At 38.9% G+C, this 19032-nt stretch overlaps 1 protein-coding gene across 2 annotated transcripts in view; it reads right to left on the reverse strand.

Annotated features, from left to right (window-relative positions):
* Positions 1 to 19032, reverse strand: part of HELZ (helicase with zinc finger) — a 217260-nt gene that overhangs the window by 25239 nt on the left and 172989 nt on the right. For both annotated transcript variants that reach the window (XM_056851923.1, XM_056851917.1), the window contains exons 23-25: positions 13954 to 14005; positions 12396 to 12598; positions 3824 to 4031 (exon numbers count right to left, since the gene is read on the reverse strand). In XM_056851923.1, the coding sequence (XP_056707901.1) occupies positions 3824 to 4031; positions 12396 to 12598; positions 13954 to 14005 (463 nt within the window). The remainder of the gene's footprint in view (positions 1 to 3823; positions 4032 to 12395; positions 12599 to 13953; positions 14006 to 19032) is intronic.

The following is a 19032-nucleotide window of genomic DNA, read 5'->3' on the forward strand; positions in this document are numbered from 1 at the left end:
AGGGGTGTCAACGCGCCCCTCCCGATTCCTAAATAGTGGAACAGGTATCAGGAAATCTCCTGCAGCCGATGAAGAGCGGTTTGACTCCTGAACTCTGAGTTTTACGACCTCGGGGATTCAGTAGCAGTCCCGCCAGCTTGAGGGGTAATAAATCGCCGCAGACGTCTCTTTGGAATTTAAGCTTCGCTCTCCCCTATCTATTACCATCTAGCAACTATACAGAAGCAAGAATACCTACGCTCCTAAAATCTGAGTGTTTAAAAGAACTCCTTTGTTTTACCTGGATTTGGAAGTCCCAGGAGACTGCTAAATACATCAGTTGAATCCATATCTCCCCACTCAATGTTTAAATGACTTTTTAAAACCAAGAAAAGATCTGATAATCCGGCAGGGATCTTATCAATTTGATTAGTGGGAAGACATAACAATTAAGATTTTTGAAAGACGCTTCAGTTGCCAATCAGGATCTATTACGTATAAAGGGGAGGGAGGAGTGGAACCCCCCCCCCCGAAGAGTAGTCTTTCTAACTAAACAAGCCTTCCTGCCATGTCCTTCCCGGAAACAATCTATCATCGCGAGAGAGTCAAAGAACTTGGAATCGGAAGTGTGGTATCAGTGTGTAACTGGCAAATATTTCCCAAGTTCCTGACCTCAAAGAAGACAGAAGGTCTATGACTCTGATTCCTGCAGCACCTCCTTGTTACTTACTACACTGGAATTTGCCTGAATCTTATTAACTGAGTTTCAATAGAAATTTTCAGAAGTAGTAACTAGAGAACACCTGATTACAAAGATGGAACAACTCTCTGCTTTGATGAGCACTTCATTTCAATTTATTAATCAAAAACTGGACATTATCTCAGATGAACTTAAAGACCCAAATTATCACAATGAGATCAGAGGAGATATTAGAGGGCCCTCTAGCTGACAAGAGAGATGAAGAACAGAAGAACCCTGCAAAGGAAACGAGGGATTACAATAAATAATCTGCAATAGCTCATTTGACAACAATGGATTTGAATGTGAGTGATTTTGACTTCTGTCCCCTCAATCTGCTTGATGAACTTTTCAACACCTGTTTGGAGGACTTAATGAGTAGAAAAACTGGGGCTGTCAGGATCTTTTTCTTTGAATTTGGGATGGAAGATATTGCAACATGGATTTACTATGGAAATTATCTATCTGCAGAAGAGACTTTACCATTTCCAAGGATGCTCTTCGACGATTACTGCTACTGTGGGAAAGAAAGAAATGCTGGAAATTCCGGATAAAGGGACTAATTTAAAAGAGTCTAGTGTCTCTTCTGGCTAAGATCGAAAAGGAACAGGTTAAAAGGATTGGTTATAATGGAAATAGAACTATATATGATATCAATTTACTAGAAAAACAATATGTATTAAATGAGTGTTAGGGAGAAATGGAGGACTTACAAAATAATTAATTTTTAATGGAAATAATCAAATGCTTTTTATTATACTAATCCATTTATTATTAGTGAGATTTACTATTTCTTTTCTTTTTTCTTTTATTCTTATTTCCTTTTTTCTTTTCTTTATATGATATTATTAACTATTAATCTTTTTTTCCTTGAAAAATATAAATGTCAAAGAGATCAATAAATATTAACAATAGTATTAGGATTAGAATTTTGTGAAAAAGAGATTACTAATTCACCACAAGATGAAGGGAGGTGTAGGGGAAGTCAACAATTCTTTATTATATATAATTTTTTTTAACAATGTTACCTATTTGTTTTTATTTTTTACTGTTATGTCATTGTTAAACAATGTGATTAATAATTTTGGAAAAATAATAAAAAATTTATTAACAAAATTAGGGCCTTCTTTGCATGCAAAATTAAAATCCCTATTGATGTTGTACATTTTCTAACTTACATAAGAGAGCTGTGTAGTCCCTGCACATCGAGAACTCTATGTGCACATCAGAACCCCAGGGAGCTTTGGTTGTGGTCACTACATGAAGTTCTGGAATTTTTTTATAACCTACTACCTCCAACTGAAGATATTCATTTTGCAATTCCATACTGATAATGAATTAATCATTTTCTTCTTTGAAGACAAGTCTAATGTGTATGTCACTGAATTTGTTCTTCTGGCAAAAGCCTGCTTCAGGATTTTATGCTCATACTAGACAGTGGGAACCTTTCTCTGTTTCTCCTGTCCTTGGGATAATATTAGGAGAAATGGGAACCAGTTAATTTCTTTCCCAGTAGTAGCATGGGGGGATTTGATCCCTCATTCAAATTAAGGTTTGCATTGCATTGTGCCTCATATTAGGAGGACTGCACTAGACAAAAGGACAGCAATTTCTAATTGTTGATGGTACAAACTGGGTACTTTCTCATGTCACCACACACAACATTTGCAGGATCTATATTTTTGTATTGTAATACGTTAGTTCCCTTACCTATATACCCCAAGCTAGTCCAGTCTTGTTAGATCTCAGAAGCTAAGCAGGGTTGGCCTTGGTCAGTATTTGGATGGTAGACTACCAGGGAATACCAAGGTCACTACACACAGGCAGACAAGAGCAAACCACCTCTGAATGTCTCTTGCCTTGAAAATCCTAGAGGGTTGCCATAAGTCAGCTGTGACTTGATGGCAAAAAAAATGTTAGTTCAACTTCTTTCCAGTTTATTACCTCCACAAATAATGGAGCAGGATAATATGTTTGCACTCCAAGGAAATAACATTTACGGCAACTTCTCACTACAGGAAGTACTAGCAAGGATACACAGAACAAACGTGATTGGGGATTAGGAGGCCCAAAGGAGAGACCCACAATTTGTCTTATTTTAATTGTGTCTACAGCCCTTAATCCTGTCCTTGTGATAAAAAATAAGAAGAATTCACAAAGTTTTCTCTTAACATGGTGTGCTGATATTTTTAAATCCTAGATATACACTGATAAGATTCAGGCTCTGAAGAGAGTTAATGTGTAAAGCGAAGACAACAAGTTTTATAACTCTGGCAGAGAACTGCCAAAGTATGTGTAGTCAAATGCAACTGTCTACAGTGATACATAAAGAACTGTGGGTGTAAACTATTTCACAGACAGCAATTGGAAACCCTGAGGTGTGTCAGAGCAATGCATGCTTGTAGGATTACAACCCGTAATCTTCAAGACTCAGTCATCTATTTTTTTTTAAGATTTTTAAAGTTTTTTTTTAAATTACCAATTACCAATAGGGTCTAAATGTACTTTCAATCCAGATTCCTCTCTGAAAGAAAATTCCACTTCGACAGCAGTTGCAACAGATTCTGTACTTTTCCACATTGACACCACTATGTTAATGGGTTTCTCCATGCATTACAAGGAACTAAGAAAATATATTTCATACATAATAAAAACAAGCTGCAACAAGCTGCAGTCTACTTCCAGCCCCAGCAAATAAATATTGATTAAGGCACAGCTCCAAAAAGTTGCAGTCTAAAAGTAGAAGCAAGTTAACCAAAGATATCAAGGAAAGATCTTAAGAGAATGGGTAACTTCTGACTTCTGTAATCATCTTTGCTGCTGGATCAAAAAGATTAAGGTCTTTCTAGTCTCGCCAGCTGATTAATTTGTTCTCAGCTTTCTAAGCCTTTCACTCAGGCTAATTCAAGAGTCAGCAGTCAAAAGATGCATTTCCTACACAAATGCCAGTCTTCATAGAAATATCATCATTTCTTATGATGACTGGTTTAACAGCAAAACACCCCCCATAATTAGCCCAGCATTTTGAGAACAAAGTATACTTTAGCAGCAAACTAGAAGAAATCACGTTAAGAATATTTAAAAACAAAAGATATAACAACTCACTGTTTCGATTTTGTTCAAGCTGCTCTTTATCTGATTGTTGAAGCTGCTGCTGCCCTATACTAACAGGTGAATGATGTCCAAGACCATAAGGGATAGGAGATCCACGTCCATGTGCTTGTAACAAGTTCACATTGTATGCCACAGCTGCTTGATGGGTAATGAGACGAGGATCAACAGCAAACCTACTCTGATACCCTGTCCATGGTACCTGCGTAATAAAAATATCCAGTAAATACATACAGACATGACATAACATTCTGTGTCAAATGAACAGGATATTGACGCAAGTCCACAAGGTAGAAAGGTAGGGAAGTGTGAGGTGGTGTTGGAGGTATCTAAAAAAAGGGGGGCATTATGATGTAGGGTTTGGAAATAAGAAGTTACCTAGGTAGCCTAGGGCAAAACCACCCTTCATTCTAACATATATCACAGTGGTGCTGTGTAAGTAAATAAATGAGAAATACAAATCAGACTCATCAAAGAACCTGGTAACATGGCAGATTTTAAAACCAGGGAAATAGAAGTATATCTATCTAGCAACAGACTAGAAGTTGGTTGGACAAGCAAGAGAATCAAAAACCGAAAGTGTTTCTGGTAAAGACACAATTTGTGAAAAGATTTCATTATGCTGCCTCCTTGGTAAAGTGAAGACTACAAATGAAAACAGATCAAAGAAAACACAGAAATCAAAGAATAGAATATGCTTATAGGGAAAGATGTAAAAAGTAAAAATAACAGGAATAAACAATTTAACAAATCAGTTATATGACTGTCCACTGACGTCACAGAAATGTGAAAAACAAAACAAAAATACAACCACAATGCTTGCATGGGTGAATCCATCTGTACTCCAGGATTAGGACCTTAACAGAATACTGACACGGGCAGCCTATTCCTGAAAGGGGGGGTGCTCCTTAGGAGCTGGCGTGACCCTGCACCAGCATAGGTACCACCTTATCATGGAATAAGGTGGCATCTACACCGACTTGGGGGGGGCATTCCTAGGGGTGGAGCTGCCTTTGGGCAGCTTCCAAATTCCGTTTGCCCCGGGAACGCCCCTTGAGTGGTGGTGGGGCTGCGCTACCTTTTTTGGTGGCACAGCCTTGTTGATTGCTATGGGGCATTTCCCCCTTTTGTTCCTTTTTCAATTTATAAAAGTTTTTTTCCCCTCCACAGCAGCCAGGAAGCCTCTGAGGAAGCAGGGCGGCGCCACTGTACCTGGCCCATACTGATCCACCCCCCCTTCAGGTATGGGCTCTACACCTTTGAGGAATTCCTTTGATGATGCTAACAGAGGTAGCCAAGCTAATATAATTAGGAATATGGTTATATAGCTATGATAAAGGTAATATTTTAGTAATTACAAATAGTTTAGCACAATAGGTAAAGGTAAAGGTCCCCTGTGCAAGCACCAGGTCATTCCTGACCCATAGGGTGACGTCACATCCCGACGTTTCCAAGGCAGACTTTGTGTGTGGGGTGGTTTGCCAGTGCCTTTCCCAGTCATCTTCCCTTTACCCCCAAGCAAGCTGGGTACTCATTTTACCGACCTCGGAAGGATGGAAGGCTGAGTCAACCTTGAGCAGGCTACCTGAAACTGACTTCTGTCGGGATCGAACTCAGGTCGTGAGCAGAGCTTTTGACTGTAGTACTGCAGCTTAACACTCTGCGCCACGGGGCTCCTACCAGCACAATAGACTATCCCTAAAAAATAAAATTCACTGCTAGAACGCTGAAAAAAGAAAAATATGCTTCTTGAAATATTTCCCTTTTCCTTTTAACATTTACAAGCTAGACAACTCTGAATCAAGACAGGTCACATTTAATCTGTGGACATTTTTATTTAAAGATATGCTGTCATAAAAATAAGAAAAAAGTGAAAAGCTTCAAAGAAACTCAAATCTTACATTAGCAAATATGCTAATGAACCTTATGCATACCATTTCCTACAGAGGGGATTAGATTAGGTCACTGGAGTGTAATATGCTCAGTACTGAAAGTCACAAAGGACTATGTCAGGAACTGGAATGAATGGAGTTGACTCGCATATTTCAGATGCTGATACAATTTTCTTTAAAATAGTCACTGTGTATGAGCTCTTCCAGCTCAGAGGATACAAATCCCACTTTAGACACTAATTGAGTGCTTGTGTTCTTATCCACTCCTTCAAGCAGGGTAGGTACAGGGACTTACCTCCTCATAGGCACTTTTCCTGCCTCTCATATCTGCTGCTTCTGCTTTATAGCTAAATAATTTTGGGCAGCTGAGAACGATATCCTGCATTCCTGGCTTTTACTACTCATGCGCCCCCACTGGCCATCCCCCTTTACCTATGGCTTCCCCCCTCAGTTCTGCTTTTATAGTGTGTCTCCCTATGCACCAAAACAAGGGCACTGGTTACAAGGTCAAATTACTCCAGCCATTAACTTCTACTGGGGCAGCTGTGCTGTAGAATTCATGAGGTGTTCACAAGCAGCTTGGTCCTTGACAGATAGTAAGAAACCTGCATACATTCTATGATAGTTCTAATTTTTAAAACATATCCTTACAGTATACATTTTGCAATTGTCAGCCACAAATGGAAAAATGCAAGCCAGCTGTTGAAAATAATCTTTTTTGAAAGATAAAAAATATTTATTTATATTAATTTTCAACATTCTTATGGTCTCACTTTAAAGATTTATAAACAAGCCTATAAGGGCTAGGAAATTGCCTCTAGTGGGCAATTCATTTTCAGTATTTTTTTGAATTTTTTGATGTACTTTAACTCAAAATTTATTGATTTTACTGCAGGACCATCAACAATGAAAAAATGTCCCATCTGTGTCTTTGCATTTCCAGCATTGTCCATCCTTACTCATTTTACTAATGTCTTTGGTGTCATATATCAACGAAAAAACACCTTGTACCAGTTCTCTCTCAGGCTCTGGCTAGCTGTGAATTTTATTGCCTTGGACCACAACTGCTCCCAGATCTGCATGGCTATTTCTTGTCTAAAACTTTGCATCCATTTTATCATACACGGTTTGACCTGTTCATCTTCTGTATCGTATTTCAATAACAGTTTATATATTCTTCCCAGAAGGTGATCTTTGTCATCCCAGTCTTTCAAAATCTGTCATATCTCTGAATACTCCTTCATTCATACAATCCTTTCTTATCCTCCAAACTAAGTGACACTAAGTCAGCCATTTCAATTTCTTTTTTCCCTTTTTCATCTCTTCCCACGACTTTATTTGTCCCTTTGATATTATCATGTCTTGGTATGTAGTCCATTGCTTTTCTTTTGCGGGTGAGTAATATGCCTCTGTTGGTGACATTAACAGAGGTGGAGATGGACATAATCTTCTTTTGATTTTTGTCCAGAACTTGAACAAGTTGTCCTTTATCACATGTTGCTTTCCCACACTGTGATACTTTGCTGCCCTCCAGAGACAGGAACGTGGGCCTTCTTCCATGTAATCTTTTTCCAATTTAGCTAATTTCAAGTTTGGATTTTTAATCCAGTCTGTAATCCACATCAATCCAGCTGCTTGATAGTACAGTTTTAAGTTCTGTACAGCCAAACTACCTGTTTTCTTCATCCTGTAAGATTTTAAATCTTACCCTGGGTTTTTCCCCGTTCCAAACAAACTTGTTCATTTGACTTTGCCATCTCTCCCAAGTTTTTTCTTCCACTCTGAATGGGAGCATTTGAAATAAAAAATTAAGTCTTGGTAGTATGTTCATCATGATCGTCAATATTCTTCCCAGCCATGAAATTTGTAGTTTCTTCCACCTCTCCAAGTTCTATTTTCTGCCAAATTGCCTTGTATCTGTCCTTGAATAAAGTCTTGTTTTGTCCAGCAATTTTTATTCCCAAATGCTTTAATGGGACATTTGTGACCTCACATCCTGAAATGGTTTCTATTTCCTTCTTCTCCTTATCTGACGTATGTTCTAGTAATATCTTAGTCTTTGTTTTGTTAACTTTGTATCCTGAATATTTCCCATATTCCACTGTTTGATCCAACAAATGCATTATCAAGTTTTGAGGATTCACAATTGATAAAACTACATCATCTGCATAACATTTTCGTTTATATATTTCATCCTTGGTTTGTATACCCTGAATCTTGAGATCTTATTTTATCCTGTTGGCCAGTACCTCCAAGGTGATGTCAAACAGCAGTGACAATAAAGGGTAGCCTTGTCTAGTTCCTTTATTGATCTGGAATCCATTTGTTAATTTTCCATTCATCAGGATTTTGGCTCTTTGATTCTTGTAAATACTGCTACTCCAATTCAAGAATCTAGAGCCAACATTCAGAGCTTTCAGGGTTTCTAGCAGAAATGTCCAAAGGATATTATCAAACACTTTCTTGGCATCAAGAAAGATAAAAGTTGCTTTTTGTTTTCTGTTATTAATATGTTCTATGGAAGCACATACCAAAAATTGTCCCTTATTTGTCTCTTTGGTATGAAACCAGTTTGGTCTTGGTGAATAACCTTTGTAATCTTTCCCCCCATCGTTCTGCAATTATTGAAGTAAATAATTTGTAATCCACATTCAACAAAGAGATTGGTCTATATGACTGCGGTAGCAACTCTTGATCTTGCTCTGAAAAAGGTTGGATCTCTGCTCCTTTTATATAAACTTCTAGCCCTTGCTGTTTATTGGACATTGACTGGTATAGTCTTGCAAAGCAGGCCACAAGATGATCTTGAATAACCTTCTCTTGGAAACTTGTACCTTTGTCCATCTTTACTCCAATTATTGTCCTCTTCTCTGCTTCTTTCCACAATGTGAAAGGTAAATATCTAACTTGATGGATTTGTATTTTTGTATTTTAAATTAATGCACAATTGTGAACTATGCACAATTTTATCAAGTATTCTTAGAATGGCAATGCCATAATAAAAATCTGTTCTGTTCCATTTTGTAATGTGAAAGGTATTTCCCTGGTTTATCAGCATGCTCAAAAAAATCTCTGTTTTGCAAACTTGAGCTTGGTTTGTAGTTCTTCTGTTTCTATCGTATCCAATTTATTTCTTACTTTTTCATTTCTTTTGCTATATTTTTCTTCTAAGTTTTAGCATGTTGCCCCTCTAGTTTTTTCAGTTCGCTCAATAGTAGTCTCTTCTTTTCCATTCTTTGTTTTTAAAATTTGCATTTATCACAATTAATTTTCCTCTCATAAACATTTGCTGGTATGCCAAATTGTTATGTTTGCAACCTCTGGAGTATTGTTTAAACTGAAGAAGTCCTTCAAATCTTCCTTGCATTGTTTTACTAGGTCTTCATGCTGTAACAATAGATCATTTAATCTCCATCTTCTTGCTCCTGTATTTCCAAACTTCCACACTAATTCTAGTGGGTCTGGAGACCAAGTCCTATGAGGAAAGGTTGAAGGAGCTGGGTATGTTTAGCCTGAAGAGGAGAAGACTGAGAGGGGATATGATAACCATGTTCAAGTATTTGAGGGGCTGTCATATAGAAGATGGTGCTGAGTTGTTTTCTGTTGCCTCAGAAGGATGGACCAGAACCAATGGGTTGAAATTAAATCAAAAGAGTTTCCGTCTAGATATTAGAAAGAATTTTCAAACAGTTAGAGCGGTTCCTCAGTGGAATAGGCTTCCTCAGGAGGTGGTAAGCTCTCCTTCCACGGAGGTTTTTAAGAAGAGGTTAGATGGCCATTTGTCAGCAATGCTTATTCTGTGACCTTAGGCAGATGATGAGAGGGAGGGCATCTTGGCCATCTTCTGGTCACTAGGGGTGTGTGTGGGGGAGGTAGTTGTGAATTTCCTGCATTGTGCAGGGGGTTGGACTTGATGACCCTGGTGGTCCCTTCCAACTCTATGATTCTATGATTATGACATAAGAGTTAGCAGACTGCAACATATTGGTAATTACCAATTGGTGATTCTGAAGTGAACACCGTGGAGACACAGATCTTTCTGCCTATTCCGCCCAGTTTGCAAGCCTCTCTATCAACAGGGGCTGAATATTGGCTGCCCTTGTTTTTCTACTATTTGAGACTTAGCCGGGGGATGTTGGAAGAGGAAAGGACATTCTTCCTGCTTGGTTCTGTATTGATTTTCAATATGATTATTTTAAGATGCCAATAAAGGTATTGTATTGTATTGTACTGATTTTCAATATGCCTATCAGAAGGTGACACTGACGCCAGACAACACAAAGGACCCATAGTAACCTCTAGTAACTACCCATGACTGGGAATGTGACTGGGCCTGTATTTCCGGGATGCACTACTCTAAATACTGGATCAGTCGCCCTCAGAGGGGTGCATCAGACATCAGTTTCAAGGGATGTCACCATTCAGATGAGATGTTGATTGTATAAGTGAAGGTCCTTGCTGGGGGAGTACATGGATGGTTTCAACATGGTGTCCTTGGGAGAGGGTTCAGAGGCTTAATCCTATGGGGAGAAGGTGTAAAGAATGTTGATCCTTTCTTGAGGATCTTGCGGAAGACCCAGGACATCTATACAGCTTGGTTGGAACCAAGGGGAGCATATAGATCCCAGCCTTGGTCATAATAGTCACACTGGAGATCCTGGCATGGCAACTGGGATGATGTCAAATACAAGTCCGTCGGAATGGATTGGAGAAGTGGTTTCAAATGGTGACATGAGGTGGACTGATGACATGGGATGGGAGGTTGCAAGTCCTGAATTTCACCTTCAGAGACAGAATAGGACGAGGGTGGTAGAACAGAGATTGACTCTTTGACCCGTTCCAAAAATGTTTTGTGAGGAACTGGATCCTTATGACAAGGATTGAAGGGAGTGGGTGACTTCAACTTAGGAGGGCTCTCCATGGTTTCTGCTTGTGCTTGACCTTCTTCAGTGGTGGCTCCAAGGAGCTTCACTCTGAGGATGTGGGAACTGAGCCCATGAGCTATCCAAAATGCCAGCAGACCTGAGGGCCAGAAGCAGGTAGCGTAGTCAGATAGCAGTCCAAGGGTCAATATCAAAAGCAAAGGCCAAATGCCAAGTCAGTCCATTCCAAGATCAAGGCCACAAGAGTCTCAGAAATGATCAAAGGACCAGGAGAACACAGCGTAGTAATAACAAATTGTTCCCACATCAGCCTAGATGCCAGTGTCTGCTTAAATAAGCCTAAGAAGAACCAGCTGTTGCTGGTTCCTCTGACTCAGCACTCTCTGCTGGAGGGAGCTCATTGTTCTCACTGCTGTCAGCTGTCAGTGCTCTTCATAGTGCTTGTAATCTTGCACTCCTTCTATGCTCGAGTAAGAGTGTTTTGCACCTTCTGCGCTGCTGTTCCAGTGACTGTGGAGGGCTGCTGCTGGACACAGGTGAGTCCCATGCCCTGGGTGGTTGTCGGCACGGAAGACATTCATCTGTCTGTTCCTGCTCAGCTTGCTGCTGTTCCTCTTCCACTGCCTGCTGCTTCAAGGCCCTCTTCATCCGAGGAAGCCTCAGCAGGCTGCCCCATGACATGGGATTTCCTGTGGGTTAAGTCAGGTCTGGAATGGCCAATTTCAGTTTCAGAACAGAGGATGCTCAGATCCTTCTATCAGTAGTGGAAAACAGTGTAGCGCTTGGATCTTTTTCTCAACTGGTGCCGGATAGAACTTTTTCCCGAAGTGTTGCTTTAAGGTTGGAAGGTCTGTCATACCTTACCTTAGCGATAAATTGGCAACAAATGGAGCAGAGTGATACATCATGCTCCTCGCCTCGGCATAAGAGGCATTGCTCGTGGTCAACCGAATGTGGGATTTTTGACCCACAAGACCTGCATTTCTTAAAGAGCACTTCTTGTGCCATTTCTTTGGCTACAGGCTTTTGTTAGGCAGATGAAGTAGATTTGTTGGCAGTGATCCCAGGTGAGGAAAAAAAATGGACCTTCTGAAAACTAACTTCTCTCAGCAGTGACAGAAAGAGAACTGAGGGAAGGGCTGGAAAAAAGCCAGGAAACAGCATGGGACACACGGAGTGCCTCTAGACATTCTGAGCTTCAAAACATCCTCTCTGCAGCAAGCCTGTCCATGCACAGTACCCGTGTGGGACCATACAGGTACCACAATGATGATCCTGGATGGGAGATCATTGGTAATTAAATGTAAACGTGTATAATAAATACGAATGTATCAACCCTCTCCACACTAAGAGCATTCAAATTCTGCAGATACCACATAAAATATTAGCATAGGGCTGCTGTCATTGACATATATAATAATTAAAAATACTACAAATGGTCATCCAATTTCACCTGAACACCACCAACTCCTAAATGTACCTAGAGAAATCTAGATATATTAAAAACAATTAAACGTTACAGGTTAAATCTGTTCTTACAAACACCCTGATATGAATATACCATATACTAAATATATCTAACCTTCCTTGGCAGCCTGAAACCTTACTGTTAAATTGCCTCGGACGCTGTCTAGACCACAATAACTTTAGTTTTCAAATAATTGACAGAACCCTTTGCATGCAATATATGATTCTCGTGATGCTAATTGTTCCAATCTCCTCCTAAAAATCAAGAAAATAAGTACAGCAATAAGAAGCAATTTTAAAAATTGCATGAAAGAGCACACTTACTGGCAAAGGAACAGACATAACCATATTTCCTCCATAAACAGCAGGTACATAAAGAATGCTTGTCCCAGTGTGAGGATCTATCCTTTGAACAGGACTAGGAGATTTTCCAAGATTGGAATGAGGCCCAGGAGGAGGGGGTGGTGGTGGAGGAGGAGTGTATGCTCTGATAGGATTTCCAATTAAGACAGAAGAATTAGGTTGAACTGAAAAATAAACAAAAAAGTCATCATGTATGTGAGGGCTATGAGATGCTATATTTTTCACCATAAGGTTCTGAAATGCAAATTTATTTTCCAAATACTGTTAATTTACTTTCTCAATATTACTTATACAAACTTTCAGTTGGGGTTCCAATGTGCACTTCAAAAAGGTCTTAATTGTATCATATATACAAAGACACATAATTTATCTTCACTATTATGTCCACTGCAAACTTCAATTAATTTTAATAATTGAGCTTCACAAGCTGCTCTCTGCTTAGGACAGAGATCACTGTCTGATTGATGTTAACAGATTTAAACCAAGACCTCCTTTCAATCCTTTTGAAGTCAGTCACCAAAACTGCAAAAGACATCCTAAAGGCCTTTTTGAGTGTTATTTCCGTCTGTGGACTAACATCTAGGAGACATTGAGAGTAGATCTTATGCTTGGATGATCCCTCCCACTTTCTCCATATTTCTGTCACTATGGAGAGAAGTGATAATCAAACTGGGAGATTCTGTGGTTATTTGAATGTGGGATTTTCCCAACCTTAGATTACGTGGTTCCCCAACGTGGTGTCTATGGGTGCCATGGCATCCACCAGTACTTCCCCTGGTACCTGTAGAGCTTTTCAAAAAAGGGGCAATGCCACTGAAAGACCTGGCTTGGTCTTGGTTGCTGTCCTACAAATGAAAAGGTTTTTCACTGCAATAGAAGCCACAGACACTATAAGATCAGGAAGACTGGTAAGCACTTGCCCTTTCCTTAGTCTGTGGGTGTGTTCCGTTTCCCCCTTCAGGCTTTCCTTCTTTTTAGTCACCTTTTTCTCTTTCCCTCCCTCCCCATAGGACTTCTTTTCATGACTTTTTATTCCCTTCTACAATTCTTTTGCAAAGCGAGGAGGGAGGTATTGTGTTTGGCTATGCATCCTGTAGCGGCCACTTTGGGTTTGGCTCCTTCTTCTGAGGCAGCCATTTTTGGGTGGTGCTCACCAACACCTCTCAAAATTCCACTAGATCAAAAAGGTTGGGGACCCTTGGATTAAACTGTACTTAAGAGGATTTAATTCCTGGAGTCAGAAGAGACTCTACAATTATGGAATTCATCACACAGTCATTCACTTATCACCAGTGAGAGTGGCAGGGGACAGCACACAGGAGCATAAGATCTACTGCTGATCTCTTCCTTGTGACAATTCAGGAGGAGCAAACAAAATGGGCCTATAGAGTTTATTCTGAGAGTTCTCCCCTGAATTTAAGAAACTTAAGAAAATACTGGTTTTTACTGAGAAAATAAGAAAATCTGAATCCATGCAAAAATGTTGGTCAGTAACAATAATATTTTACTAGTCACTTACCAAACCCATCAGTTTGTAAATGGTCGTTCTGGGTATGATAATGGCTCTTCACCTTAAAAAAAGATAAGTCTTTTGAGATTTGTGCTTGACAAGTTGAAACCCGCAAGGAATTGTGGGGGCATCTAATTTCCCCCTCCCCCGCTATTTCCTCTCTCCATTTGCTGAAAGCCCCAATAGTCTCCCCAATTTTCCTGTCTCATTCTCTAGTTTCCCCCCACCAGCCAATCTACCTTTATCACCCCCCACTGGTCACTAGTCATGATGCAAAGGCAGGTAATGGCAAACCACCTCTGAATGTCTTTTGCCTTGAAAACCCCATCAGGGGTTGCCATAAGTCATATGTGAATTGATGGCAAAAAATGGTCTTCAGTTATCACCTTAAAATTAAAAAATTGAAAAATATTTTAACGATCATTCTCTAATAAAGTTTTGCGTATTTTAATAGCAACAGCATAAAACTTGGCAGTTTGGAGCATAAGCTGAGAATCTTCTCCTAATAGGAGCTTCTTTGCCAAAAACTCAACTGACTCTTCAGGGAATTTACCAAGCAAGGGGGAAATAAGCTTTGCTCTAACTTCATAATAGAAAGGGATTTAGAATCAATCCCATGTCACTCAGCCATCATAAAAGTAGGATATGCATGGGGTGAAGAAAGTGAATATAGAGAGGTTTTTCTCCCTCTCCCATAATACTAGAACATGGAATTATCCAATGAAGTTGATGGGTAATAGGTTCAGGACATTAAAAAGGAAATACTTTATTCAATGAATAATTAAATTGTAGAATTCACTGTCAGTGGACATAAGTGGTGTGTGAGAGTATAAACAGTTATAAAAGGCAGTCAGACTGATCCATGGAGGAGAGATCCATCAATGGCTACTGGTCATGGTGAGTTAAGGGTACCGCCATATAAAACAAAAGCAGCATCAGAGGAAGGCCTTGGCCTCTATGCTCTTTTTGTTGGCTCCTTCATGGCAACTGGTTGGTTAATGTGTGAAACAGTATGCTAGACTAGATGGACCTCTGATTGGATCTAGCAGGGCTCTTCTTGTGTTCTTATGACAACTCTACTAAGCAAAGTCATGTTACTTGCTGAAAAAGTTGCTGAAAAGAAAGGTTCTCACATGCCCACCACTCAATTTGTTGTCTAATGCTGTTTTAAAATTTACTGATGCTTAAATAATGCTGGTTCCCCAGTTAAATGATCTAGGCATGTTTCCAGAGGTCTAAAATTTTTTATCAGTTTTTTTATTTATAAACAAATGGATTGTCTAAATATTAATCTATGAATAAACTGTGTTGAAAATGACAGACTAGTTATGATTAGATAAACTAAGTTTTCTGAAGCTACAGTTTAAAGACAAAATAAATGACCACAAATTGTTAAATGTTAATATACTATTTAAGCTGGTACTGTGCATTTGTTACAAATTTATAGTTTATAGAATATTAAACTGAATTTGTTTTATCCATAAAAGAACATTTGTTTATATACCTAATGTTTTGGGAGGTTCTTAATGTTTTGGGAGGTTCTTAGCAATTGGTCCAAGGGAGCTTTATTTTCAAATATAAACTGTAAGCCTTTGGACAAATGGATTTGAAAAGCAGACAAGTTTCATTCTTTTACATGAATCTAACACTGCACCACCTGGCAAATTTTATTTTTTTTAACAATGCAATTTTGTTCTTTAACATAGCACCACAGAACCCCATGTCTATGGGTCACTCAGTGAAATAGGGATCAAACAAACTTATTTTAAAATAAAGATTTTTTCACTCCAACCTATTACACTCTTGAGTTCTCTGCATTCAAACTTGATTAATTTTGGCTTGCTGGTTGTAATTATTACACTGGGATAGTTTCATTGAAGTAAACCTTGCTATACCGGTAAATGTAAAAATAGGTCAAAATTTGGCCAAGACTTAAAAAAATGACGTGTATGTCACAAAGTAACCTACTTGGGAAATGGCTGTAACAAGTCTAAAAGGACAATATTTTTTTCAATAAATTAAATTTTATGCAGTATGCATAAATATATTTTTATACTTCAGACATTAATGACGTGGCACAAAAATCTGAACCTTATAATAGAGAAACAATCACAGAATACACAGAAGCAACTTGGCTAAGACAGGGGTGAAGAACTGAGAGAAGTTTTAATTTACTTTATCATCATAACATCACTATGAGGTATGTAGCGCTGCAGAAGATTTGCATACATGGCATACAACTGATACTTTGTGATAATAAACCAAAGATAAGACTGTATAAAAGCCATTGGGTTCTACAGATTCCACTCATTCAGATTCAGGCCCAATCTACCATAGCTCAGAATTGATTTGAGTACCTTACTTAAGAAGCTGAACTTAGAACAATTATTCTTGATTTTTTAAAAATCCAGTTGCCTGTGTGTGTTAAGTGACGTCAAGTTGCTTCCGACTCATGGCAAAACATCCTATCATTAAGAGCATTGCTCAGGTCTTGCAAAATGAGGGCCATGGCTTCCTTTATAGAGTCAATCCATTTTATGTTGGGTCTTCCTCTTTTCTTGCTGCCTTCAACTTTTCCCACATGGTTGTCTTTTCCAGTGACCAAAGTACAATAACTTCAGTGTAGTCATTCTAGCTTCTAGGAAGAGTTCAGGCTTGATTTGATCTAGAACCCACATTTGTCTTTTTGGCAGTTCACGGTATCTATAAAAGTCTCCTCCAACACCACATTTTAAAGGAATCTACTTTCTTCCTGTCACCTTTTTTCATTGTACAACTTTCACACCCATACACAGTAATAGGGAATACTATGGCATGAATTAACTTGATCTTTGTTGCCAGTGACACATCCTTACACTTAAGAATCTTTTCTAGTTCCTTCATGGCTGCCCTTCCTAGTTCCAATCACCTGATTTCTTGGTAGAAGTCTTCCTTTTGGTTGATGATGGAGCCAAGGAACAGAAATTCTTGAACAATTTCAATTTCCTCATTGTCAACCTTAAAGTTGAGAAATACCCCAGTAGTTATTACTTTTGTCTTCTTGATGTTCAGCTGTACTCCTGCTTTGGCACTTTCTGCTTTAACTTTCATAGTAGTTGTTTCAAGTCTTCACTATTTTCTGCCACTAATGTGGTGTCATCAGCATATCTCAAATTGTTAATGTTCCTTCCACCAATTTTCATACCACCTTCATCTAAAGCTAATCCAGCTTTCCTTATGATAGGTCCTGTAAATAGATTGAAAGGCTAGGGAGATAAAATACATCTTTGTCTGACACCTTTGCCAACTGGAAACCATTCTGTTTCTTCATATTCTGTCCAGACAGTAGCATCTCGCCCCGAGTACAGGTTGTGCATCAAAACAATCAGATGCTGAGGCACACCCATTTCCTTTAAAATCAGCCATAGCTTTTCATGATCCATACATTTTCTTCTGAAATTATTTTGTATGCTCCAATAATCACTGCAAATTTGCAATATTTTCTCTGGTGCCTCTTCCTTTTCTGAATCTAGCTTGAACATCAGACATTTGTGGGGGAGTGAATTTCCTGAATTGTGCAGGGGGTTGGACTAGATGACCCAGGTGGTCCCTTCCAACTCTATGATTCTATGATTTATCATTCTATATATGGTAACAGTCTTTGTTGTAAGATTTTGTGTATCCCTTTACTTGCATAAGAAGATAATGTGATGGTCCAATAGTTGCTGCAGTCTTTGATGTCTCCTTTTTTTGGAATTGGAAAGAAAATTGAACAGTTCCACTCTGTAGGTCATTGTTTTGTTTTCCATATTTGTTAGCATACTCTTGTCAAGATTTTGAGACTCCATTTCTGTGACTTGAAATAGCTCTATTGATATTCCATCTATTCCTGATGATTTATTTCTCCTAATTGTTCTCAGTGCAGCTTCCACTTCACTTTCTAACATCCAGTTGCCTAGAAATGGTTTTTATAACTGTGTCCAAAAGTAGCCCTTGTTTCTGGTAGATAGCAAACTACCAATGGATTTTGTTACCAAGGGGTGGTGGATTGAGCAGGGTACATCTGGACACAAAGATCAAGACCATGGGCTATGTGCAGTGCATGAAGCTAATCCCATATTATCTGCTGTAAGGAACACTCTCACAAGTTAAGCCAGCCAACAGAGCGGACAGCTCCATAGAAGGCAGGCAGTGAACAAACTGGAACTTAATGACTTGAGTTACTGCTAATTTGTTGGCAAGCTCAAACAGAAAAGGAGCGCATCAGTCTTGCTCAGCACCAGACAGAAAGCAAAAACAAGAAGAGGACTTGCATAACATTCAAGGGTTTGCTTTGGATTTTCCAGATATACCATGTTCTAGAGGAGGGAATGCAACATGGTACAGCTCGATTTCATCAGATCTTGTAAGCTAAGCACGGTCGATACTTGGAAGGGATACCACCAAGGAAGACTCTGCAGAGGAAGGCAACTGCAAACCACCTCTGCTTCTCACTTGTCTTGAAAGCCCTTTCCTAGGGTCGCCATAATTTGGCTGAGACTTGACAGCACTTTGCACACACACGTACTAGGTACTACCTAATTAGGACTGCTTGTGAGCATAGCACTATTTTGGAGGGTGCTGAAGTGGTTGTCCTCATAGAAGTTCCTATATTCTAGGCAGAGCCAGATTGAAATCCAGTAGCACCTTCAATGTATAAATTTTCACCATTTCTACCACTGTCCAATTTCTTATACAGCCTTGCAGATAAGTAGACTAGCCCTCCTGTGGATTGCAGAATTAGTGCAATAATTCTTTTTATAAATTTTATTTATTTTATCAAATAAGGGATACAAAAAGGAAAAAGGGGGAGTGGAAAATCCGTCTGGTATAAACAAGCACGGTTTTAGTCTCATAAATTCAAAAACATTCAATATATTCAACCTTTAATTATCAAGCATTTTCATTAAATTTGTAAAGCTACAGTTATTTAAATATGTATTCTAATGATATATTTAACTATTTATTCGCCGACATATAGATATAGAATGATTGCCATTTCTCATTAAACTGTTCTATTGACTCATTTATGGTAGGGTTCATCATAAAAGTAATTTTGGCCATATTTGC

Source organism: Euleptes europaea, chromosome 1 (assembly GCF_029931775.1).
Source record: "Euleptes europaea isolate rEulEur1 chromosome 1, rEulEur1.hap1, whole genome shotgun sequence".
NCBI classification, from domain to species: Eukaryota; Metazoa; Chordata; class Lepidosauria; order Squamata; family Sphaerodactylidae; genus Euleptes; species Euleptes europaea.